We start from the raw sequence: 27,271 nt of genomic DNA on the forward strand, positions 1-27,271 counted from the left end.
TTCTTACTAGTTTTTGAATTACCAATTATTTTATCATGAAAAGAATAATTTTGCTTTTTTTTAAATAAGAATCGAGCATATGTATTATAAAAATTATGCCTTATTATAAAAAGAATGGTTCCATAAATATTTTATTGAAAATAACATGTTTATAAAGTAGGAACCTTATCATATCATTAAGTGATTTCTCGCCTACTTATATGTGTATATTTTAAAAAAAAACATAGATCTTTTAAGGACTTTCTGATAGCTATGATAGCTCCTAGAATTAGAGGTCAATTGACACTCTAGAGCTAGCATTTAACAAAAATAACCCTCTACCAACAGATATAAAGTTGATAACAAATACGAATTATGATATTTTATCAATTATGATGAAGGCCCTATCATAGGTATAAAGCAACCATAGCACTGAATGTCTATGAGCAATATTTTCCACCATGAACTGGCTAAATGGCATATGTTTATGACGTTATTTACCATGCTTATGAAATCTTCATGATTTATGCATATGTGATTGGTTATAACTTGTTTTATCATAATGTACAATGAAATATTTTATTTTGCAATGGTAGTTGTTTTCTTTTAATGATGCATTGATTAATATAAAAACTCATGCTTGATCGATAAGATATTGTAAGTTTTGCTTATTAAGCTGTGCAGCTCCCATCTTTTTTTGTTTTCTGATTCAGACAAATAGAGTTACTTGGAATGAAGAATGGTCCAAGCTTGGAGTTCATGCTACCAAGCTTGGAGGTTTTGTAGCAAAAATTTTAGTTCTTTAAATTGATAATAACTTTGTAGTTGATGACTTTATGAACCTCGAGGATATAATTTTTAGTATTTAAATTTGAATTTAAAGGTGTTGTACCTGCATTTCTTTTATTATTTAATAGATGATAGACTTGGACTCTTTTGTTATATTTTATTTGAGATAGATTTGTATAAAGGAATACTATTGTTAGCTTCATGCTACCATGGGCAATACCCTATGGTAGCATGTTTTATCCTAAATTTGGGGCGTAACAATAATTCTGCTTCAAATATTAGAAGATGTTTTCCCAAGTGCTTTACATAGATAACTCTTATGTTGTTCTTTGCAAGGATCAGTGGTGCTCCCAACATTGTTATTTTTGTTTAAAAGATGATTTGTGTATGTAGTTGGGCACAAGATTTTATAAATGGCCAAGATTCCACCATTTGCCATGCATGTGTAAGCATGTTTCGAGAGAGGAACGAAGTATTGTTACTTCAAATAGTGGCCATGTATTATGATTTAATTAGATGTACATTTTATTTAAATTTTCATCCAACCAATCATTAGAATAGATAGATAAAAGAAAAAAGATAGCAGCATGTATTGACCGACAACCCTAGAAAAGGGCAAAAGTGGAAACAAAAAAGGCTGGTGCGAAATAGAAGAGGAGTGGAATCAAAATGTGAGTATAAATATACTCTAAGCAGTATGGAATCAAAAACCATCTATCAATTGCTTTCTTTTACAAAAAAAAAAAAAAAGAAAATTATGTGCATGGCGCATGCTCAATCCTAGTAGTGTGTAATGCAAACCTTTGCAAATAGGCACCTTTATTTGTCATTAAGACTCCAATTCTTAGTTCACTATTAGCTGATCATTTTAGACCAGTGGAGGAAACAAGCTCCACTCTCCTGGAGAAACACATCTTAAGTCTTGTGTTTTTACCGGAGGCGGCTCAATGCCTTTGGGGGCCTAAGGCGCACTAACTAAAGGGGCCCTTTTTTTCTTTGAAAAATGATGAAAAAATTTTAACAAACAAATGGTCGACTAATTAGTCATATTACTTAAAATGAAAGTAAAAACTAAATCTACTGGGCATTACAACAAACATAAATCTACTGGGCATTATGACAAATAGATGGTAGACAACTCAGTCATGATACTTAAAATAAAAGTAAAAACTAAATCTATTGGGCAATACAACAAACATAAATCTACCGGGTATTATAACAAACAAATGGTAGACAACTCAGTCATGGTACTTAAAATGAAAGTAAAAACTAAATCTACTAGGCATTACAACAAACATAAATCTATTGAGCATTATAACAAACAAATGGTAGACAACTCAGTTATAGTACTTAAAATGAAAGTAAAAACTAAATTTACTCGGTATTACAACAAACATAAATCTATTGGGCATTATAACAAATAAATAGTAGACAACTCAATCATGGTACTTAAAATAAAAGTAAAAACTAAATCTACCGGGCATTACAACAAATATAAATCTACTAGGCATTATAACAAATGGATGGGAGACAACTCAGTCACGGTGCTTAAAATAAAAGTAAAAACTAAATCTACTAGGCATTACAATAAACATAAATCTACTGGGCATTACAACAAATAGATGGTAGACAATTCAGTCATGGTACTTAAAATGAAAGTAAAAGCTAAATCTACTAGGCATTACAACAAACATAAATCTACTAGGCATTACAACAAACATATGAGAGACAACTCAATCATGGTACTTAACATGAAAGTAAAAACTAAATCTACTGGGAATTACAACAAACATAAATCTACGAGGCATTATAACAAACGGATGGGAGACAACTCAGTCATGGTGCTTAAAATAAAAGTAAAAACTAAATCTACTAAGCATTACAACAAACATAAATCTACTGGGCATTACAACAAATAGATGGTGGACAAATCAGTCATGGTACTTAAAATGAAAGTAAAAACTAAAGCTACTAGGTATTACAACAAATATAAATCTACTAGGCATTATAACAAACAGATGAGAGACAACTCGGTCATGGTACTTAAAATGAAAGTAAAAACTAGATCTGCTAGGCATTACAACAAACATAAATCTACTAGGCATACAAATAGATGGGAGACAACTTAGTTATGGTACTTAAAATAAAAGTAAAAACTAAATCTACTAGCCATTACAAGAAAGATAAATCTAATAGGCATTATAACAAACAGATGGTAGACAATTCAGTCATGGTACTTAAAATAAAAGTAAAAAATTAAATCTACTGGGCATTATAGCAAACATAAACCTACTAGGCATTATAACAAACTGATGAGAGACAACTCAGTCATGGTACTTAAAATAAAAGTAAAAACTAAATCTACTGGACATTACAACAACCATAAATCTACTGGGCATTATAATAAACAGATGGTAGACAACTCAGTCATGGTACTTAAAATGAAAGTAAAAACTAAATCTATTGGGCATTATAACAAACAAATGGTAGACAACTCAGTCATGGTACTTAAAATGAAAGTACAAATTAAATCTACTACGCATCACAACAAACATAAATCTATTGAGCATTATAACAAACAAATGGTAGACAACTCAGTTATGGTACTTAAAATGAAAGTAAAAACTAAATCTACTCGGCATTACAACAAACATAAATCTACTGGACATTATAACAAATAAATGATAGATAACTCAGTCATGGTACTTAAAATGAAAGTAAAAATTAAATCTACTAAGCATTACAACAAACATAAATCTATTAGACATTACAACAAACGGATGGGAGACAACTCAGTCATGGTGCTTAAAATAAAAGTAAAAACTAAATCTACTAGGCATTACAACAAACATAAATCTACCGGGCATTACAACAAACAGATGGTAGACAACTCAGTCATGGTACTTAAAATGAAAGTAAAAACTAAATCTATTGGGCATTACAACAAACATAAATCTACTAGGCATTATAACAAACAGATGAGAGACAACTCAGTCATGGTACTTAAAATGAAAGTAAAAACTAAATCTGCTAAGCATTACAACAAACATAAATTTACTGGGTATTATAACAAACAAATGAGAGATAACTCAGTCACGGTACTTAAAATGAAAGTAAAAACTAAATCTATTAGGCATTACAACAACAATAAATCTACGAGGCATACAAACAGATGGGAGACAACTTAGTCCTGGTACTTAAAATAAAAGTAAAACTAAATCTATCAGCCATTACAACAAACATAGCATTATAACAAACAGATGGTAGACAGCTCAGTTATGGTACTTAAAATGAAAGTAAAAACTAAATCTACTGGGCATTACAACAAACATAAACCTACTAGGCATTATAACAAACTGATGGGAGACAACTCAGTCATGGAACTTAAAATAATTGGGCATTACAATAACCATAAATCTACTGGGCATTATAATAAACAGATGGCAGACAACTCATTCATGGTACTTAAAATGAAAGTAAAAACTAAATTTATTGGGCATTATAACAAACAGATGGTAGACAACTTAGTTATGATATTTAAAATGAAAATAAAAAATTATTAAAAGGACTTTTATTGGTGGAGCTATGGGAAGGCTATTAATGGTGGAGGTGGTGATAGGGTGAATGGCTGATGGCAAGGTGGTAGTGTTGATAGGGGAGAAGATGGTATTATTTCTTGCCACTGGATGGATAGAAGGTGGACATTCTATTTCAAATGTTTACTTCCAGTCAATAAAGATTTGGTTCTAGCCTTCGACTTAGTCTACCTGATCCCTACTTCATATCTTTGAAAGTCGTTTTTACCCATATCCACTCAGAGGTGTCGGCGAGCAGCACTAGCGCCACCAACTATGAACTACTGCAAAGCGTAATCGATGATGCTTCCAAAATGCTAGCAAACATCTTCTTCAGCATAGTCCCACCACCACCCTCTCCATTCTTCCACTCCAAACCCACAACCTTGTCATCATGTTTAGATGCCAATGTTGGCCACCATAAGTACACCACAAGGCTCGGTCTGTCATGGAGAACGAGCAGAATAAGGTTTTCTCCTCCTCCGAGTGGTGCCGCAGAGAAAGAAGAAAGCCAGTTCGAAATCGACCGGAAGAATGCTCGGGAAGCGCTTTAGAAGCTCGACTAGCAACTCCAGACCCTCTATCTGCGGGAATCCCTTCCGAAGAAGCGGCCCTCCTTCCCTTCCCTCTCTGGTATTCATTTTATTCTAACTTCTCTTTCTCTTTGCGATCGGCCTTCTTTTGGGTCGAGGTCTTAGGCGACCGTTTCAGTCGCCTAAATATTAAGCTGGCTTTGATTTTTCCAGACATAGACTCCTTGGACAAGAATCTAAGTCTCAATGTTCCACAATTTATAAATTTCTTATTTTTTAAAAAATACAACTCTCTTGGTTCATATTTAATTTGAAATTCGGCTCAATATGAATGATCCATATCCATGAGTGAATAAGCTTAAGCTTTTTCCTAGCTCATTTATGTTGAGCTCGATTAAGCTTGAAATCAAACAAGCAATCGATAAATATCATATTTCACCGACAAAGACTCGATCTCATTAAGCCACTGCATGGAGCTAGCTAGCCCACCCATATCTGCTAAAAACCACTCAAAGGAGCTAGCTAGCCCACCCATATCTGCTACAAACCACTCAAATTAATACAACTCTCATTATTTACTCACACCAATAAGCTGCAAACTCTTGCCATCTCTTCGCATACAAAGCGAGGATAGGGCCTGTGTGTCTCCACCTTGCATGCTTTTCTCATGTTCAATCCATACGTCATTTGGCCTTTTATGGAACACTTTTTTTTTTTTGGTGAAAACGGTATTTCATTCATATACCTCTAACGTGAATACATCCAGACATGTCAAAGAAAAGAAGACAAAATAAAGCATGTGGGACGCCCTCTAATCTAGACCAGAAGACCTCCCCAGCATGCCGGGCAACGTGAGAGGCGACCCAGTCTACTGCACTGTTCGCCTCTCGGTAGACATGGACAATCTGACAGGAAGTCAATTCTCGTACCAGACTGCGTGTATCCCGTATCAGCGGGTGACCATCCCCATACGTGTCCACACCTCGTATCCAGTCAATCACTGTCGAGCAGTCACCCTCAAGAACAAGTCTGTCGGCCCCCAGAACCCGTCTCGCGACCAGAACGCCCTCCCAAGCAGCCTGCAGCTCTGCTCCCACCACCGAGCAGCCAAAGATACTCCGTCCTCCAGCCGCGATAAGTGTACCACAGTGGTCCCTGATCACGAAGCCCACACCCCCGGATGCGCCATCCTCCGCCATACCACCATCGAAATTCACCTTAAGATAGCCAGGGGGTGGGGGTACCCAAGAGAAAAAACTAAACCTGGACGCTGAAACAGCAGTGAAGGTACCCCAGATATCCCTAGTCCTCCCAGGTGGAGCCGACGTGGACAGCACAGATGTCTCTGCTGCCTGCCGCAGTGCTCTCTCCATCACAACCCGTGGGGATAGCCGCCCGCCCTCGAACAGACGGTCATTCCTAGCCAGCCATATGTGGTAGGCTAGGTAAGCCACAATGGAACCTGTCTCAGCATCGTCCGGTCTCCGACTAGCCTCACACAGGTACCGCAACAAATCCTCCTCCGACTCCCACAAAGGAGGGAGTATCGCCGAGGCCGATCTCCAACACTGCACTGCTATCGGGCATCGGAGCAGGACATGGCCGATGGTCTCCTCAGCATCCAGGCACATCTCACATAGGGAGCCCATCCGCATCCCCCGTCTGGCCAACACACTCCTGGTCGGAAGGCAGCCCCAGGCCACCTTCCATAGAAAAAGCGCCACCCGGGGATGCACCCTCATCCTCCATATCCATCTGCCATCAATCCGCCTCTCCGGCTCCCTACTGGTCCACACATGGATGTCCCTGGCACGCACCCTCGACCGGCCTGTCGGAACCCATACCAATCTGTCAGGCTCCGCCCGGAGTGGGATCGGTAAGGCCAAAATCCTCTCCGCCAGGTGCTCCCCAAAAGTCTCCCGAACAAACACCTCATCCCATCTCCCCTCCCCTGGAACTAGCAGATCAGTAACTCGCCGTCCCATCAGCCTACCTGCGTCCACCATGGCCGGCAACCTGCTGATCGGTAACTCAGTCACCCAGCTATCCTCAAGGACATCCACTGACATACCATCCCCGATAACCCACCGGATCGCCGGAAGCACTGATGAAGCCCTAGCACTGATCTCCCTCCAGATAGGGGAGTGGAGCCGCCCCGCCCTAACACCAACCGTCAATGCACCGTACTTAGCCCTCATCAGGGAGGACCATAAGCTCTCGGGCTCCAGCATGAGACTAGCTGCCATCCGCATAACCGAATCCTCCCGTCGTGCCACCAAGGACGGCACGCCCAAACCACCATGCCTAATCGGCTGACAGACCACCTCCCAAGCCACTAGATGTGCTCTACCTCTATCACCACGCCTCCCCCAAATGAAATCTCTGATAAGTCGCTCAACTGATCTCAACAAAGAAATGGGGAGGACAGCATGGGATATAAGATATATCGGAATAGCACTAAGTACTGACCGTGCCAATGTAACTCTACCCATCATAGATAATGCATGCATCTGCCATCCCTCCAACCTGTGTCTGATACTGTGCTCAAGAGAGAGAGCATCTCCACTGCGCAGGCGTCGTCCAAGAATCGGCACGCCCAAATATGTCAAGATGCCCACCTGCTCACCAACTCCCATGATCTCCATAATAGCTGCCTTTATCTGAGCCTTGGTCTTCGGACTGAAGAGAATAGACGATTTGTCCAAGTTGATCCGTTGACCAGACGCAGTACAGTAGGCATAAAGGATCCTCCGGACCATCTGGGCATCCTGACAAGTCGCCCTAACCAACAGTAAACAGTCATCAGCAAAAAGCAAGTGGGAGATCGGCCTGGCCCTCTGCACCGGCCTGTAAACCTCCAGAGTCTGTGAGCCCACTGCAGATCGAAGAGCTCTGGATAATGCATCTGCACAAATGATAAATAGCAGAGGGGACAATGGACAGCCCTGACGAAGCCCAACTGATGTATCAAAGAAGTGAGTTGGTGTGCCATTAACCAGAATGGAGAAGGAGGAGCCCATCACACAGCCCATCACCCACCTAATCCACATCTCATGGAAGCCAAAGCTCTGTAAGGAAGAACGGAGAAAATTCCAACACATCCTGTCATATGCCCTCTCCATATCAAGTTTGACCCCCATGAGGCAACGCCGCATAGGAGCCCTCTCCAGATCAAACATGAATTCCTGGGCAATTAGAACATTATCCGATATACTCCTCCCCCCTATGAAAGCACCCTGCTCTGGACTAATGATCCTGGGTAAGATCCCTCTCAATCTGACAGCCAAGATCTTTGCCGTGACTTTATACATAGTAGAGCATAGGCTGATTGGCCTAAAGTGGCCAGGCTCAGAAGCATCCTGGCGCTTGGGAATCAATGTGATAAATGTCCTCTGCCAATCCGGACTCATCATAGCCGTGCTAAAATACTGCTGGATGGCCTCAATAACATCATGTCCAACAATCGACCAATACCTGCGAAAGAACACTGGTGGAAAGCCATCCGGCCCAGGGGCTTTGTCCCCCTCTAGGGACCACACCGCCTCCTGGATCTCCTGCCCCGATACCGGTCTGATCAGTGCTAGAGCATCCTCCCCGGACACCCCCTCAGATGGAGGGGGTAGCTCATCATGTATCCCACTCCCTGTCCGCTCTGTCCACCTGGCCCTGAAGAACTGCTCAAATACCCTGCCTATCATATCTGGGTCCTCTGTGGTCTGGCCATCCTCACCCCTAATAGATCTGATCCTGTTCCGCTGTCTTCTGATCAATGTCGACTGATGAAAGAACTTGGTATTCCTGTCCCCATCCTGAATCCACTGAACCCTCGATTTCTGCCTCCAGAAGATCTCTTGTTGGTGAAGAAGGGAGTCATGCATAGATAAGAAGGACCTCAATTCCGACAACTCCTCATTTGATAGCCCACCCCCCGCCGCCTCTCGTGATTGTAGAGTTGCAATGGCCTCCTCTAACTCCTCAATTCTCCGGAATATGTTCCCTACCTCCACCCTGTTCCACCTCCGAAGATATCTCCTTGTCAACTCAAGTCTGCGAGAAACCCGATACATTGCATCCCCCCGGATCGGCATACACCATGCCTCGCTCACAACATCCCAAGACCGAGGGTAACATAGCCATAACCTCTCAAACCTGAAAGGGCAATGAAAAGGGATGGGTCTGTCAGTACTCACCAATATCGGGCTGTGATCTGAAGCTATCCGCGGGAGGTGTCTGACATGATAATCTGGGAACTCCTGAATCCAACCAGCCGTGGCAAAGGCCCTGTCAAGCCTCTCCCACACTCTAGCTGTGCCCTGTTGATTGTTGCACCATGTGAATCTGGGCCCTGTGAAGCCCAGATCTATCAGCCCATTCGTCGAAATAAACTCCTGAAACTCCTTTACCTTCCTCTGGTACGAGAAATGCCTCCCACCCATCTTCTCCTGTGGACCATCGATACAATTAAAATCTCCTGCAATCAACACTGGGTGCCCCTGATCCACCAACTTGGATGCCTCCTCCCACAGCGTCCTCCGAACACTTTCAAGCGAGAGCGGATGCACAACTTCCTGCCTCTCATATTTACAGTAATAAATATGCTGCTCCATACAAATTCTATGGCGAGGAGTAAGATAACATAGGGTCTAAAATAAATGGATCATGGATATCACAGCCGTCCATCAAAACTTCGTGCTCTTGAATAGCATGCACATCAGTGACCCAACAAAACAACCACGTACTTTACACTGGCCGGCCACGGCATCAACCCAAGCCCAGTTCACGTCCATTACCGCTTTGGAACCACTACAGCTTAAGGAGATCATCTGTACATCTCATTGCACAGAACATCATAAGCGCCACGATACATCTTACAGGTTTCTTTCTACAGCGGGTCCCACAATAGTCATGCCAAACCACCCGAACGGGGAGCGCGCAGGCCGACAAGTTATCGCGTGCACTCCGTAGCAGTGAATCAGCATCTCCGTGGACCATCACAGAAATCCGCGGTTGTAATTAGCTGCATGCACGGCCACCGATGCATGCAGTATAGATGATGAGGGCCCATTTGATTCGTGAAAAAAAAAGCGAGGATAGTATGATCAATAAAAAGATAATAAAATATTTTTTTATTTAATTAAAATTTTTTAAAAAAGAAAAAAAAGTTATATTTTTATAAAAATATAATTTTTACGTTTTATAAAAAAAATTTATTCATAAAAAACATGAAAAAGTTATTTTCGAAAGTTAAAAATTATTTTTTTAAAAAAAATTCTTCAGGCGTAAAAATCTAATTTTTGTTAAGAGTATAATAAAAATTATACATAATTCTTTTAGAAAAATAGATGATCAATTAAATATAAATATCATGAAAATTTATTTTTTTTTATTGTCAACTAAACATATTAAAAATATTTTTTCAGAAACCTGCTTGGAGGGAAAATACTCTTCCTCAAAATTAGAAGCGTCTTTCAGCGCGAGAGAGCGAGTGGGAGGACATTGGCGTCGTCTGCGGTTTCCAAGCGATGAGGACGGAGGTGAGATCTCCTCGAATCTTCTTGTTTTTTTTTGTTTCCTTCGATTAATGCTGAGATTCCTCATCAGATCTAGCCTCTGCTTCGTTTATCTTTGAATTCTCCAGGATCCGTCGATCTTAGCTTTTGGAATTGGAGGTGTTCATAAAACCCTTGATCTGTTCCTCTTAACTCACTTTTTTTTTAAAAAAAAATTGCCCGTCATTTTCTGGATTCGTGTCTCTTGAGTGATCGTGGATTTGATCGAGCCAGATGTGATCTTGCATCAATTCTGCTGTCAGTTTTTTTTTTTTTTGTTGTTTCGCGAGTGAATTTAGGGTTTCTGTAGTTGGTGACTGAGTTAATTGATGTGCTTGTATTATCTGTGAGGCGAAATTTTGTTTATTTTCTTGGATCAGGAATTTGATCGTTAATTTACTTATTTGAGCTATCGTAAGAAATATACTGTTTGGGATCTAGTAGTTCATGACTTGCTGAAGTGACATTTAAGTTATTAATTGCCGGCCTGTGTGGGTTTCTGGAATCTTGGTTTTTTTTTTCTGTGATGACTTTGGGGTTACTGCCACCTAAGTTCTATTGAAATTGGATAGAATGCTTTTCTGATAAATGCTTCTCATAGCCAGAAGTCAATTCTTAATGAATTTATCGATATCTTCATTTTTTAGCATTAAATGCAAGATTTGCGTGCCTTGGTTTCTAAAAGGCCATAAAATTGGATGGGTCAAGAAGTGTTTTTTTTTTTTTCGGTTCTGCTTTTCTCACTAGAATGTTCATGCTTGGGGGGCAAATGTGGGGCATATGCATCTTTTTTTTTCTTTTTCGTTTAGTCAAGTTGATTGCTTACTAGGAGGGTGAGAGTAAGATTCAAAGGTCTCAGGTTGTAGTTGAGAGTAAAAAGAACCCATCTAGTAGCAGGAGATCAAGGTGTCAAATCTCTAGAGGTTGGTGTTCTGTCCATTTTATCCAGAATTCGATTGGTATGCTTCATGGTCATGAGGTTAAACATGTAAGCAAGGAATCCGTGGTACAAAAGTTGGATGCAAAGTTAGCAATCAAGAAAAAGAGTGTGGGAGGTCATTCCAGGGCTTTTTTTGGCTGAGATATGACTATTCGCATTTTTTTGTTCTTTTCCAATTGGGCATATTTTTCATGGTTGAGTTGAGTTGAGCTTGAGTTGTAATGGTTACACTTACATCTTTATATGGCATGTGACTTCTCTTCATTCCTTTTGTTCCTGGGAATTTTTCCTCTTCCCAGTTTCTTCTGTATTTTTGATTGGTTCCTCATCCAAAGCTGCAATGGTGGAGATTGGTCCGCCAAAAATGCAACATGTAAGTGGTTCTTGAAGAAATCTCAAAGATGTCATATTGTATCTGAACTTTCATGATGTAAACATACTGGGGAAATTTTAGCTAGGGCACTTATCCTTATCTGTGTCTGTATATTGTTGGTCTGCATCAGTTCATCAACTAGGACTTGACATGATATTGTTTTAACTTTTATAGGATTCTTTTAGTTGCTTCATTAATTCATATATTGGATTAAGTTTGTGATTCTCATTACTCAGTCATTTTGTCCCTTTGAAGTTGTTTTCATACAGGATAGATGTACTTATGTTGAGCATTTAAACTCTGAACTAAAATAACAGGCTGGATCAAGTGAATGTCGGAGTTTGGGCAGTCCTAAATATCCATCTGGTCGATTTCCAAAGGTCTCTATTGGGATCACAGTTGAGGGTTGCCTAAAGATGGGATCTGGAAAAACAAAAGAAGATGGTGCTGCATTGCCTACTTGGGAGCGAGTGTCTTCATCTCAGGTTAATGTTTTAGAAGAAAACAGAGTACCTGGAATTGCAGAAGCCTCCAAAGGAAAACTTCCAGCTAAAGATCTGAAGGCTTCTGCATGGTTCTCTACAAGATCTGTTTGTCATGAAACACCAACTACGGAGACAATGCAGATCTTTGCAAATAGGGCTTCAGTACTACAGTCAGATGATGTGGTGCACAAAAAAATTGATACTGTTGCCTTTGGAAAAAGGAGAGAGAAAGATGGAAATAGTGAAAAGGTGGAAGAAGTTGCATTTACTACTATGGAGGAAATGCATGCGCCATATAAGGGTACTGGCAGAGAACATCCCGAGGGAATGAACAAGAACAGTAATGAAACTCTGAGAATAAAGCTGTGGGAGATACTCGGTACTGCTTCACTGAACAAGCAAAATATGAACTCACTAAACCTTGGAAACAGAACATTGGATATAAATTTTAAAAGGGAAACCCAGATGGACAAATCAGAGAAGCTTAAGCAGAACCCCGATATGATTGAGATTGGTTCTGAAATCCCAATTCAAACCATAAGAAGACCTGTTACTCGCTCCTTAGCAAAGAAGAAAGCGCCATCAACTACAGGGAACAAGTTGCAGGGTCAGGTTAGCTCTGGAAAGAGGCCTTTGTTCTCCTCCAGTTCAGGTTCTAAACCGAAACTTGATGGGAAGAACATCGTTTCCTTTGAGGAAGGTGAAAGGAAAGAACAAAGCTTAGAACAGGCTGTCAGGTTTAAAGGGAAGAGAAGCAAGCAGAAGAGGACTAGAATTGAACCTCGGAGGAATTGTTTTCCTAGACAACTGGCTTCAGACAAGAGCGTGCAGACTGAGAGTAAAGAACAAACACTGCCATCACCTGATAAAGCTTCACCACAGAGCAAGGAAAAAACACATTCCGCTTCTCTGACAGGTCACGGTCAGAAAGACATTTTGCAAACCACCACTGAAGTTCCAGATGTTAATCATCATTCACAAACAGCAGCACCCAAACATTTGGCCAATCCATTTCTAACAGGTTATGCAGAAGCTCATGAATATAATGGTAGTTCATTCATGAAAAGGAAAACACGTTCGTGGGAACATTTGAACAGGTCACCAGTGCCAAACGATGCCTACCAGCACAAGAGTGTTGGTAGTCCATCAGTGGCAAGGAGTAGTAATCCCTTGGATGACTTTCAGAGTCCAGCTTTTGCTATGAATGCAAGTACACATACACCTTCACCAAGAAGTGAACAACCAAATGAGGCTTTCTGTAGTCCTGTACCGGTTAAGAATAGAATGTTGGCAAGAAAAGTTTATAGCTCTAACAGTCTGGGCAACTCCAGAAGAAAACATTATGGTTCAGATGCAGAAACAGAAACTTCTGTATCCTTCATCTTGCTATTTTCTAAGTACTATGTTTGGATTGCTTGAATCGGTCCTTCCATTTTTCCTTTGGGTTTTGCCTTAATGTGCATTCAGGATGGTACTAGGGAGATTCGTGAGACAGGAACACCACATGCTGGGGGAAAAACAGAAACCGAGAAGCAGCCGTCTGTATCCCCAGTTGATGACCAGGACACTGAGGGCTCTGAGGCAAACAATTTCTTTAAAAAAGGTTAATCAATTTTTCACTTGATAGCATATGTACGTGCACCATTAGTATCATTTATCCCTTTGATTCTGCCTTTTTTCTGTCTGCTTCATAACCATACATCGATGATGAAGACAGTCAATACTAATCACTTACTGGTCACTTGTTGGCATGTAACTGGTGGCAGTTCAGTTGATGCTCAGTTCATCCTATAATCAAACAAAGATAGAACAATGGAACCATGAATTTATTCTGGTCAAAAAAATGTTACATGGACACTATTTACTGCATAGATTCACATGAATACATGCGTATATCAAACATGGTGGATGATTTTGCTTTCTTCTCCCAAAGTACACTGATGTATTTTTACCAGAAAAAGTACACTGGTCTATTATTTTGTGCTCTATGATGCCAAACCACATTGTTGAAACATAGGGATGTCATGCTCATGGGCTAGATTATTTTGCTTGCCATTAAGGAGTGCATGTGCCTTTTAGCCGGCTTGGAATCCTTCCAGATTCTCAATGCCGTACCTGCTTCTCATGCGCTTCCTTCCTAAATATCTGCTTCCCTGCGCCTGTGTCCGCTCCTACACCCACTTCCCATTCCGGCAAAGGCATATAATGCAAGCCATAATTTTTGGCATTGGATAAGCCATGTTATTGTGGTCCAAGAAAACTACTGGTATGTATCAAAAAGAAGAAACTACTTATTGGCAATATCTTCATCTCAGCTCCATATCAAGCCACATATCAAGGATCCATGATTCTCAAAATTCAAAATCTCTAGAATCATGGATCCTTGATATGTAGCTTGATATGGGGCTGAGATGAAGATACTACCAATACTACTGGTACTACTTTATCTTGTTACTGAGTCATTATTGCTAGAGCTAGATGGTTATGATGGAGTTGTTGTTTATGATATTATAGTTGGATCCCCCAATTGGTGACGAGCCAATTATATTGTAAGATTTCAGTAGACTTTATGAGGCTAAGGTTGCACGAATACATAGTATGTACTTTGAAATCAAATATTAAAATTAAAAAGAACTCTTCCTTTTGCATTTCATTTTGTTGAGGGAAACATATCATCTGAATGTTAATAAGATTAAAATTCAATCTTAAAATAAGAGATGACTTGCATGGCTTGCCTATTCCAAGAAAGAATAGAGGTAGGTGCATATGGCTTCACTTACTATGATCTTGCATTTGGTTTCTGATTGGTCCCATTGAGTATGTGCTGCATTCAAGAAGGATCTAACTTTTGTAACTGTTATCACCATTTATACGCACCATGAGTGTATTCAAATGGCTGACGTTCTGGTTTCTTGCAAATATCAACCTAGGCTTAGGTCAAAATATTTTGTCTATTTAGTTTCATTTTGAGCTATCTTACCCATAATGACCCAAAACAGAGAAAAGTAATGCAGTTTTTTTGAAAAAAAAATATCATCTGCCAGGATGCATGTACATGGTTGTGCCTATTAACTATATTAATCTTTTATTATGAATGTGATTTTGATGAAACCATGGGTGCCAAATAAGTTTTTTCAGTTTTATCCTGTAGAACTCAAAGATACACTACTTGCTTAGGTGTCTTAGTTAATTCTTTGTAGCCAAAAAAAATAAAAAATTGTTCAGCTTGGAACAGTCTTTTGATCTTTTTTGCTCCAAGGATACCCCATGACTTGCAGCAGGCAGAAGTGGAATTATTTAATGCAAAAAGCAGTAACAGTATCGAGATATCACATATGATGTACATTATTATTATATTATTTTAACAAATTAAGGTTCGAAATCTCAGCTTCAATCATTGTTTCAACTGAGACAGATGAGTGTTGACTTTGATAGTTTATGGTCTTGGTACAAAGTATTTGGGTAAAATCAGAAAAAAAAGAAAAATAGGACAAGAAAATTAATTAATTTAGAAAATGTTTTAAATTTTATTTTATTTTTTATGATCTTTTGGTACATGTTGAAACAATCAATTATAACTTTTCCTAAAGAGGTAAAAATCATTTCGACTGTTACATATTATGCTATTATTTGTGGACAATTGGAAGCATGAGAAATTTGATGTCTAGCGATTTGAACTCCCAAGCAAAACAATATATATAAAAAAAAAACTTTTTTGAATTTCTTTGGAGTCCTATGTTGTCATGCTTTGTTATCTTCTTGACTTGCAAAATCCTAGTTGAGTATGAGAAAAACGTTACTTGGAATCTGGGAAAAATGTAGAAATGCCAACGGGGCTGCATTAATTACTCATATACACAATAAATTTAGCATCATAACCTAGTTGTGGGCAAACCTCTGAATTGAACCCTGGCTTTAGATTGTCTGTGTGAAACCAAGTACCAGTTTTTGGTTTTGGGGTTTTGGCAAAATTTCAGATTCTGATGTGATTAGCTTGAGATCAGAAATTCAGAATATGTCATCTGGCTGCTCTTGTTTTTTTGGTGGATAATTTTCAATGACTTTATTCACCTTCATTTGTCCTGTTTTTTTTTTTTTTTGGCTCGCATGGTGGTTAATCAGGTAGATGCCATCATATAGCATTCTATATGATAATTCTTGGGATCCACTGCAGGTTTTGGGGCTTATATGTGGTGTGAAATTCAATTCTTGAAACCTGTATATAGTTCTCTCTTTCTCACACAAAAAAATAGATTAATCGTTCCTAGGCTAACTTGTTATGATTCTATTGTCTAGTGATATGCCAGTTTTTCCCATCCAATATTTTTGGAATCTCCATAATCGGTGCTACCACTAGAATTTTGTCTAATAATAGCATGGAGTTTCAGCATTTTTGTCAGTGTTGTCATTGTCCCTCTAGTTCTTACATCGTGAGTTTTGACCACAGGAACGATAATTGTATCCAATATTTTAAGATAGTAACATTTCTGGTTCTTACATATTTCCAAAAGTTTTTTGCCTTTTGTTTTGCTTATGTTGGAAACAAAGTATTACCAAAATCCAAATTTTGCATAATGTGCAATTCCATGTGCAGGTTGTAGACAGACTGACAAATTGTTTTCCGATGCGGATAGCCCAAAGATTTCTCAGCTCACACTTCATCATAGGAAAAGGGTCTGCAGCAGAAAAATTGAAAAATTATGCAAAATCAACCTATCTTCACCATCTCCAATTGGCACTTACAGTAATTGAAATGCTAGCCTTTTTCCATCAACCACCTTTAAAATTTTCTTTTCAATAATTTTACTTGCACTCACCGTGATTCAGGAACTGAAGAAACTAGTGGCTCACACGAGTCTTCAGAGCAATACCCAGAGGACAGCTTGGCAGGGTCTCTTTCTTCTTGGTGTAAATACTCAATCTTTTCCACACACTTTTAGCTTATTCCCTGTGATGAGCCATTTACATTATGTGGCAGGGCTGTTTGCCAACTGGCATTGGTTTTGGAAAGGTTCAAGAGCAAAATAAAATCACACACAGTCAAGAAAAGCTCTGAGATACTCTCAGCTGCTGCTGAAAAAATACATCTGCAGCTACAAGATATTGAGACTCATATACAGGCAGATGTGTAAGTTTTTAGATACTACAAATGATAACAATTATAAACAATGTTTCCTTCCTAAATAACTTTGATTGACTAACAAAAACCTTATCTTCTTCTCTGCCTGCAGGGGGAATCTCATCAGCACTGGCAGTTCCCAGAGAAAGCATATGGAATCTAAATTTCAAGGTAAGATACCTAACAGCAGATCTTTTGGATGATAAAAATGGAAAATAGGCCTTCAGTAATTCTATCTAGATGGTCAGCTTGATAGCACCAATTATGAAGTTAAAACCTGAAACTTATGGTCAGCAGCATGCTTTGGAATGCACACACTATGTTACTGGATATATGCCACCAGGGCAATATGTTTTTGCTCTTTGTAGACAACTGATATGGCACGCATGTATATAAACCTTACAACAAAAAATTATTATATATGATTGACTCAAATGAAGAGTGTTGTGGTTGAAATTCAGCCTAGGGGTGACCACGCCGGAAGGGAGTCAAGGGGACGCCGGCCGGGACGGAAAAGAAGAGCCACCTCCCTGCACTCCGGGGTACCTGCACAAAGCCTTGGCCGGAGATTCCGGCGAAGGCGCTCCGATAGATAAGTCAGCCGAGCCTTTTATGTGGAGAGGAGAGCTGTCTGAGTGCCTTTCATGGCTTTTTGTTGCTCAAAATAGCTTGTAGAAGCTTAATGATATTTGTAAAGGCCTATCATTTCTTACCGAAGGTCTTTTCCTATCTCCCTTTTATAGGGTGAGAGTCTTGGCCGTTACCTGAATCAAAGGCCGAGCTGTGATCAGTTGGCCAATAGCTGAAGATGGCGTATGCTGGCAGGTGTGGCAGAGCATGGCCCTTGGTAGGTGTGGTAGGGTATGACTCCTGGCAGGTGTAGCAGGGTATGACCTTTGACGGGTGTGACTGGGTATGGCCCTTGATAGGTGTGATCGGGTATGGACCTAGGCATGTCATGATGTGACCAGCAAGTAATGGTTTGAAGAATGGGGCTGGCTAGGCTGGAATGTTCAGCCACACGTGTGGGCGTGGGCGTGCGCATGGGTGCGGCTGCGGGTGAGATCGAGCAGGCTCGGAGGCCATGGCATGTGCTTGTCGAGCTCGGGTCAGCCTCCGGCGGACTGAGGTCAGCCCAGCATGGCTCTTGGCGGAGGCCGAGGTCTACCTGGCTCTTGGCGGAGGCCGAGGTCTGCCTGGCTCTTGGTAGGGGCCGAGGTCTGCCCCTTCGGCCTGTTCGGCTCTGAGGTTTGCTCCACCGGAATTGGGTGACTCCATGCCGGAATAGGACAATCTATTTTGCCTCCCATCATTTGCCCCCCGACTTTCAAATTCGAGTCGTCTCTTGGCTCGAGCGAAGGAAGTAGCCAAGTCGTCGATCAGGCGTATTCTGCTAGCATCATGGTGAGTGATATCACACTCTTGTCTTTTATATTTTTCTAAGTGTTTGACCTCGGCTAATGCTTTGTTTCTGGTGTCAGCACCTTCATGTGATTGACATGTTGGTGAACGCCGCGTCTAACTACCAGGATCGGGCAAGGTCGTCTCGATCAAGGGTGGAGGCTGCCGAGCGACAGAAGTAGGAGGCCGAGGTTCAGGCGGCGGCTGCCAAGCAACGACAGCAAGAGACCGAGGAGAGGGTGAAGACGACTGAAGCTCAGGTTGAGATCGGGCTCGCCCGAATTCTGGAGGCGGAGCTCGAGTGCAACCAAGCTCATTCGACGCTCCGAGTCGCCGAAGGTCACATTTTTGAGCTCGAGGCTGCACTGGCTGGCCAGAAGCACGAAGCCGAGTAGCTTGCTAAGTCGGCCGAGGAGCGGGTCCGAGAGGCTATCGAAAATTACCGCTAGTCCGAGGAGTATCTGGATGAACTGGCGGAGGGGGTGACCGATGGCCTAATCCGGGGCTTTGAGAACTGCCGCGATTAAGCGAAGCGACTCTGCTCTGAGGTCGACTTCAACGGCCTTCGTCCACTTCTGGGTGGGGCCGCCGAGGCAACGATTATGGCTGAAGCGGGCGAACTTGCTACGTCGCACGAGCTCGTCGTCGTCGAGGACGGGGATGCTCCTAAGACCTCTACTGTGGCCACTGCTGACGTTGGAGCTGGGGCTGCTGACGAGGTCGGGCCCAAGACTGTGCAAGCCGCCTGAGCTTTACCCCTTGTTTTCTTTTCCTTTTCTTGTTATTCTTGTAAAGTAAGCTACTTAGGCTTTTCACAGTTGACTATTCTTGTATTCGATCAGACCTCAAGGTCGGAATCCTTTGTACTCGGCCTTTGGCCTTTTTATATCAATAAAATGCATTTTTCTGATACTTTGTGCTTCAAAGTTTTGGCAAGTGTTTGTGCTCGTCCTGCTTTAAATCTTGTGTTGACTTTTTGTGTTCGGCTAACAGGATCCGAACTGCATAACTTAGGTGCTGGCTCAGCTTTCACATAACCAAGTAATTTTGTCTAAGTTACTATGCTCGACACCCGTACCCTTAAACTTTTTCTGAGGTCAAGGGAGCCTTGGGCTCGCGGCCGACACTGCAAGGTGCCCCGATCTCTGGTCAGGGCTCGGTCCTCAGCGGGTCCCGAGGTCGGCTCTAGCCGAGGTCGGTTAGAGGAGTCTCTGGTGGCATTGTTGTGTTGGGAGTAGAGAGAGCTGATCCGGATAATGGTAGAATGTTGGTATGCCCTTGTCGTCACCCATGCTGCCTACTTCCAGGTGCTCGCCACCATGGGGAGCTTGCTAAAGCGATTCGCTTGGGAGGAGCTTGCCGTGGCATCGTCGCCCCTCAGGTTGTCGATGCTCACCTTGCCATCCGATGGCAAGAGAAAAAGCAACAACAAATACGTGGGCTCCACTTATGGCAATAGTGGTGATAGCGGCAGTAGTGCCACTAGGTCATCCTCCTTGATGTCGCTAGAACATTGAAAAATTGTAATCATGGAGGGTTTATTGTGATTTTTGGGCAGAAAAATAGGACAATGTATCCCGATCCGATTAAATTATTTATGCAATTTTAAAATATGTTCAACTTTTAGTCTTGTTTCTCTAGTTCAGAACAATTGTTGAACTAAGCGAGGTGTTCCTTTTTAAAATTAGTGTAGTTATAGAGGTCGGAATTTGCAGACATTTGATCTCTCATAAAGATTGGATTATATTGAAAAATAAGACAATGTTGGACACAACATATGACCAGGCTCAAGGCTTTCTTGTTATATATATAAAAGAGAAGGCGCCTTCAACAACATATCCGCTAAGGGCCTGCTTTCATGTCAGAATTCATAATGCGAGAATTTTATTTGCCAGGTGGGACAGTTGTAGAGGTTTTGAGAATTGCTTGCTTTGATGTCGGAATTCATTTAGGACAAAAAGTACAAGCACTCGAAAGCTTTAGATCATAGAGGAGCAGAGTCCTGTAAAATCGACTCTACTTGAGCATCAATAAGAAAGTCACATACCAAAATAAGTATTGTAATTAAATCAACAGATGTCATTTCAAATAGCATGAACAGGATGAGAATTTTAGACATTTGTCCTTTTTGGTCGTTTTTCCATTCGAAAGCGGCTTTTTGGGTTTTCCAACCAAACACACAACAAACCACTTCTATATCTTCAAAACAGCTATTGGATCTTAATAGCCAAACGCTTTTATAGCAAAAATACTGTTTTGCCTCAAAACAGCATTTGACCTCAAAACGAAGCTTTTGCCAAAAACTGTTTTTCAGCCAAAAGCTACAGCATCCCCAAACAGACCCTAAGTGTCATTCAATCTTGGCTCAAATACAATAGCTCAATGAAGCTCAATAGTTAATTGCTAGTCTTGCAATTAATTCTGAGCTAAGATTGAAAAAAACCCACCTCAATCAAGCTTGGCTTGATAATGCTTGGAATTTGATGTTTGATATACACTATAAATAGTGGTATACATGCTGTTTATCTATATGTAATCAATGGTTGGAATCCAATGGCTAATGTTTGGGGTGCTTCTAATGCAAAGCAAGGTTTTGATCAATGGATTGATTAAATCGTCAGAATCAGTTTAAACTTAATTCAAACTTGGACTGAGAATGCAACATGATAGATTTTGACACAATTTAATGTCACTGAGTCGGTTGAAATAGGTTCTTGTTCAGGTTGGTTCAAAATTTGGCTAAGTCAAACAACAAATGAGCAAATCTTGTTAGCAAACTTCAGTTAAAAATTAGTTTCAAGCTAAGCTTGGTCAGACCACGCTTAGTGAAGCTCACTTAAATTACTCCCTGGTCCAAAATGCCTGTTTCCTGTTCCATGTTGGATTTGGAAGTTGCTGATTTCATATCCTATTAAGCCTGGCTGGATTTGTAAATCAAAACATGTTTGCCTCTATTTTTCAAATGTTTGGTGTCTTCTTTTTTTCATTCTTGATGCAGCAAGTGTTCAATTATATGCTTCTTCTCCAATTTAATTTATATTCCTTTAAGTTAGTCATTTTCAAATGCAACTTATACTTTTTGATGGATCTTTTTAGAGTGCTAAATTTTGGCATATAATAGTATTTTGACTTTCTATTAGCTAAAATCACTTTAATCTATTGATGGCATAGCTCCTTTTATTATTAATTATCAGAATGATCAATCAATTCTTTAGAGATACTTTGGTCAAACAAAAACATCTTGGTAGAAAGTTCAAAGTTCAAACTATAGGTTCATGTGAAGTTCAAAATTTGCAAGATTGCATTGAAGGTCTGAAAGCTGAAAATTTGTGCAACTATGATCTCCAACCCAAAACAAAATTATGAACAATGTAATTTAACTGACTCCCAGATGATTGGAGATGATATAAAATAGTTCAAAAATGCATAAAAACACATAAAAGAACTTCCAGCACTGATTTAGAGGCTGATGAGGGATGAAGTACTAGAATATGAAATGAAATGAATATGATAGGGTGGGCTTTAATTAGGGGCGGCAATTGGTTGGTCAAAGCAGGTTTGGGTCAAAAAACTCCCAACCAAAACAAGACCCATTTATAATTATCCATTTATTTTGCATAAACCTGGACCTTACCCACCAACCCATTAAATTTTCGCTTGTCAATTATATAAAACTAAAGAGCAAATTAAAACATAGTATGCAAACATCACAAACAAAAAAAGAACATATTTAACTTCCAATTTTTTTTATAAGGACGAAAATTTTTGAAATTTAGTATATATTATAATAAAAAACTAGTTAATGATGAGCTAAGTAAAATGTAATAATAAAAACAGAGAAGGCAATAAGAAGTTCCTTGTTTTGTGGGCTAGTGTATCTTCATGCAAGTGATTTTGCTGCCTTTGCTACACTTCAAAAATCTGATATATTTGTGATATATTTTGACCTGGTGCCCACCTGGTTTTGGAGCTAAACCTTAACCCACCTACTTATAATGGGTTGATTTCGAGTTGACCATTGCTTACTCGAACTTAAAAAAGGCCAGCCTGAACCCATTTTTTCGGATGAGTTCACGGGTTTGGCAGGTCGGGGTCAGGTTTTGCCACCTCTTCTTTTAGTAAGTTAGAAAACTTAGCAAAAGAAGAACAAGGGCCAAGCATGATGAGGAATCTGGCCTCCTATAAATCCTAAAGTCAAAGAACAAAACTAGATGTTCTCTTCTGGGCCCTATTCACTAATACAAGATGTATGGCTCTATTGCTGTAATCTGATCAAATGAACCATCAGAGGATGAAGATAGCTCCTTTGACCAAAATAAATTAATGATTACTCAGGACAGGTCAGGAGCACCACATACTGTAAAGTGGGTCAAGCTGGTTCGGTCGGGTTACAAATATTTTCAGTATATGGACAAATCTAACAGAATTAAACAAAGTTTTATGCGGAGCTCTAAAGTGAGCAATTGTTGCCTCTGAAACCACGAAACTTGAATCACTTGATGATGCTAAGGTAGGACGTGGACCAAGAATATATAATTAGGACACTGACCTTGCAAGTGTGACACCGCATGTCAACAACCATTATACAACTTCTGTATAATATTTATGTACACACACTTATAACAAAGTATAATCATACTATACGCTAGCACAACCATGTAACATGAATGAATGTGTCATCATTTATGTAAAATCTTCCGATAAATTCTCAGAGAAAAATAGGGAACTTATGAATAGAATGAAAGTAAATCATATTCAAATACAACTATAAAAAGGAAAGTGAATTTTTAGTTGCTGACGCACTATATATGTGCTATCATGCCCATAACAAAGTGCAATATATTTAGAACCAGATAACAGAAAGTGCACCAAAAGACCAAGTTTGTCTAACAAGACCAAAATGCCACATCTTTGACCAGTGTGGTAGATATCTGATTATATAAATGGTTAATACCTATGTAAATTTCTTTATCCATTTATTCTACAAGATGGTTGGTCAAACCAAGTAGCATATGGGCTTCAATAAACATGGGAATTCTGTTCTTTGAATATGAAATGGATACCAATTTTATGAGTCCCTTTTATATGATTTCATTAACTTATTCAGGTCAGGTTGGGAGCACAACATATTGTAGTGGGGGTCAAGCTGATTTTAGTCTGGTTATGAATATTTTCAGTATATGGACAAATATGACAGAATTACCTTGAAAGTTTATGTGGAGATCTAAAATGAGCAATTGTTGCCCCTGAAATCACGAAAGTTCAATGTGGACCAAGCAAATATAATTAGGAGTCAGACCCTGCAAGTGTGACACTACGTATTTACAACCAATATAAAACTTCTGTATAATATTTATATACACAAACTTATAAGAAAATGAAATCATACTATTGCACAACCATATAACATGAATGAATATGTATTGTCATTCATATAAAATCTTCCAAGAAACTCTATCTCAAAAAAAAGAGCTTATGGATACAATGAAAGCATATCGTTTTTAAATACAAATGTAAAGAAAGACATGAAAGTGAATTTTTAGTTGCCAACACACTATATATGTGCTATCATGCCCATAACAAGGTGCAATATATTACCTTCAAGAAAAAACAAGGTGCAATATATTTAGAACCAGATAACAGAAACTGCATCAACACACCAAGTTTGTCTAACAAGAACAAAATGCCACATTTTTAACCAGTGTGGTAGATATCTGATTATATAAATGGTTAAACACCTAAGTAAATTACTTTATCCATTCTTTTACAAGATCACTGGTCAAACCAAGTCGCTTCCAGGCTTCGATAAGCATGGGAATTCTGTTTTTTGAATATGAAATGGATAACAATGTTATGGGCCCCTTTTATGTGATCCTTCTTCAAGAAAACTTAAATTATTTAGCAATAAGCTAGTAGGTATGTTATATAATATGCATATCATATAATATCATGACTCTTATATTTTAATTGCAGATTTACTGCTTTTTCCCCATTTCATCCATATGTTGTTTTTGATACATCTTGTATTTTTCTTTCAGATTGTTCCTTATTTAAATTGGTTTAAGCTGAAATTGGTTGGATGCAAGGCAGCAAGGAAAGCTGAAGTTTATACACGACAAATTTAAAGAGGAGATCAATAAGCACCTCCTGGACTGCAGGAGCACCCTGGAAGAGTTTGGAGCATACCAAACAGAACTTAAAGGATGTGCAGACCAGCAGAGTAAGTGAGGTTTACACCTTGGTCAGATGTTATAACAAAAATAAGCTTAAGGGGAATGACCTGGGGTCTTCTCTCATCCTTCGATAGCCTGGATATGATCATGCATCATATCACGTCTTGGAATGATTAAGCTTTCTCAAATCAGTTGGGTGTTAATTTGTTTATTTCTCTTTTTCTTATTGGTATTCTTGTACTAAGTCATCCTCAAAACATCTTTTAAGTTCCCTATTTTGAATGTCAATAGAGCCACTGCTCAAGTGTTTGTGGTTTGCCTAACACCAATCACCCAGTAGAACTTGTGGTGCAGATGTCTAACTCGTACATGTACAAATTGTGTGCCCATCTCTACATTGGCTTCTGTAGTAGCATATGCAAATAATCATTGGACTAATCTTATGTTTTGTTTTATTTTATTCTATATTGGCGATGCCCGTAACTTGATTATGATTGCATTCCTTAATTTAAAAAAGGTTTTTGATGTAATGAAAATTTTTGAAGGCCTTTCCACTGCTATCTTTAACTTTGTTTTCATAGGTTACCTCTAGGATCCTTATTTTCATTATTTTCCCTTTTGAAATCAGAAATGGTAAATAATTATCAGAGAACAGATCAAAAAGATATTTCCAGGAGCTGTAAAATTGAGACCTTCCCGGTACCTTAACCTGCTCAATGAGTCACCTTTCAGCTAAATTATGAACTTATGTATTCTGAAAATAGTTTGCCAGGCTTTTGGGGAGATCTTACCTTGTGATTATATAAATATCTTTGTCCTTTATTGTTGTTAATAACCTTGTTGGTTTTGTCGGTTCTTGTATATGAGTAGAGGCGTCACACAGGAAGCTTCTCCTGCAAGTTGAAGAAGCAATGGAGGCTCAGCTAAATGATGCAGAAACAAGTATTTCCACAATTCATAAGGTGAGTTGTTTGTTAACTTGTAATTACTGAAAAGATTGCAGCAGTACACATTGGCATATAACATGAATATTGGTTGTTGAATGTTGTTCCTGTATCAAAATAGTTGACTTCATACTTGTACCCTGGTTTTTTGACTTTTGTCTAAAGCTGCAAGTGGATAGGTCCAAGTGCTTGTGGCTGTGTAAATTAAGGGCATCAATCTGTATGCACCTTGGACCATTAGTGGGAGAAAGAAACTAATCTTGCTTGTCATTATCATCGACCTGAGATTTATAGGACATGCATTGGCATTTTGCTCTAAATTTGATGCAGGAAGCAAGGAAAAGGATGAATTGCTTAAAGCATGTACTGAAGGAGTTGCTGGCAGAGGGCATGATTTTTTGATCAGGTTCATCATATGAAGGATGACGGCAATAGCCACAGGCAGGCTTCTGCTTAAATCACAGAAGTCCATGAGAATGTAAAGATATAAAGCTTTAGTGAATCCTCATTTTTATTCCACACTTGTAAATGAAAGGTCAAGATACTAAAGAAAAAGCTGACGGCTGTTGTTTCTGACTATTGAAGTAACAACTGTGCAAATGATCTCATTTTCTGGATGCTGTATATAGGACTAATGAGTGGAATACTGCAATGTCCTTACAGTCAATGTAATCCTTATAATGATGAGTGTTGTGGTTCAAATTTGGTCCGCGCTGAGGTCTGCTTAGCCGGAATGGGGTGGTCCCCTGTCTTGAGCAGGACAATCCATTCTGTCCCCTATCAATGAGAATTGCCTAACTGGATGAGATTCACATACCTACATACTTCACTGAAGATAAATTAAATTGGCTACCTGTTGCTTGTTTAAGAGTTCAATAAGGTTCAAGGAAGTTCATGTGCGTGCAACCAGTGTTTTATTTATGGTTGTGATAAGATTGATGTTTCGCAGCCTTTGAATTGTCCTCATCCAATTATGGATTTGGCTTCATGCAGGAGAATTCTGTTGTATAATTCGTAAGCAGTCTTTCTGATCTTATTGCTTTCAGCACCTTGTAGATTGAGAGTTGGCTGATTGTTAGGTATACAGAAATTATTGTATTCAAAAGCTAAAATTGCATAAAATTAGATATGATAATTTGATACCTATTTGCCTAAGGACGGTGCAACAGCTGAAAAGAAGAACGATCTGCTTCATTACTAGGGTATCTGGGCTAATCATGCTTATAGCTGCTGGAATCAAATTGTGGCCGCATCTCATGATCTCAACCATCTCATGGTAGATGGACAGAACAAAGCACTGCTTGATTAACTATCATCCATTGATTTCACTATCGACTTTCTTTTTTTTGGTTCCGATTTGTACCACTTGACATTCACTTCATTTTTCAGAATCCTACGAGGAGCCTTGGAA

The 27,271-nt window shown here is 39.6% G+C and overlaps 1 protein-coding gene across 9 annotated transcripts; it reads left to right on the forward strand.

Annotated features, from left to right (window-relative positions):
• Positions 1-10,305: 10,305 nt before the first annotated feature.
• Positions 10,306-26,444, forward strand: LOC103718819 (meiosis-specific protein PAIR3-like). 9 transcript variants are annotated; one of them, XR_016413177.1, is made up of 10 exons: positions 10,306-10,410; positions 12,056-13,594; positions 13,691-13,826; positions 16,818-16,967; positions 17,051-17,114; positions 17,202-17,351; positions 17,455-17,513; positions 24,782-24,963; positions 25,787-25,878; positions 26,191-26,444. XR_016413177.1 is itself a non-coding variant. In XM_039128843.3 (10 exons), exons 1-10 carry the CDS (start codon positions 10,399-10,401, stop codon positions 26,260-26,262), a joined length of 2,409 nt encoding a protein of 802 aa, XP_038984771.3. In that variant the 5' UTR covers positions 10,306-10,398; the 3' UTR covers positions 26,263-26,444. The 9 variants fall into 9 exon arrangements, 2 of the variants coding, with proteins under 2 accessions (XP_038984771.3, XP_089786830.1); XM_039128843.3 differs by having other exon boundaries at positions 24,829-24,963; XR_016413178.1 differs by having other exon boundaries at positions 10,322-10,410; positions 12,008-13,594.
• Positions 26,445-27,271: the final 827 nt, after the last annotated feature.

The sequence above is a fragment of the Phoenix dactylifera genome, chromosome 5, assembly GCF_051530095.1.
Source record: "Phoenix dactylifera cultivar Ajwa chromosome 5, Ajwa_hap1_PhDact_Kaust_v1.1, whole genome shotgun sequence".
NCBI lineage: Eukaryota > Viridiplantae > Streptophyta > Magnoliopsida > Arecales > Arecaceae > Phoenix > Phoenix dactylifera.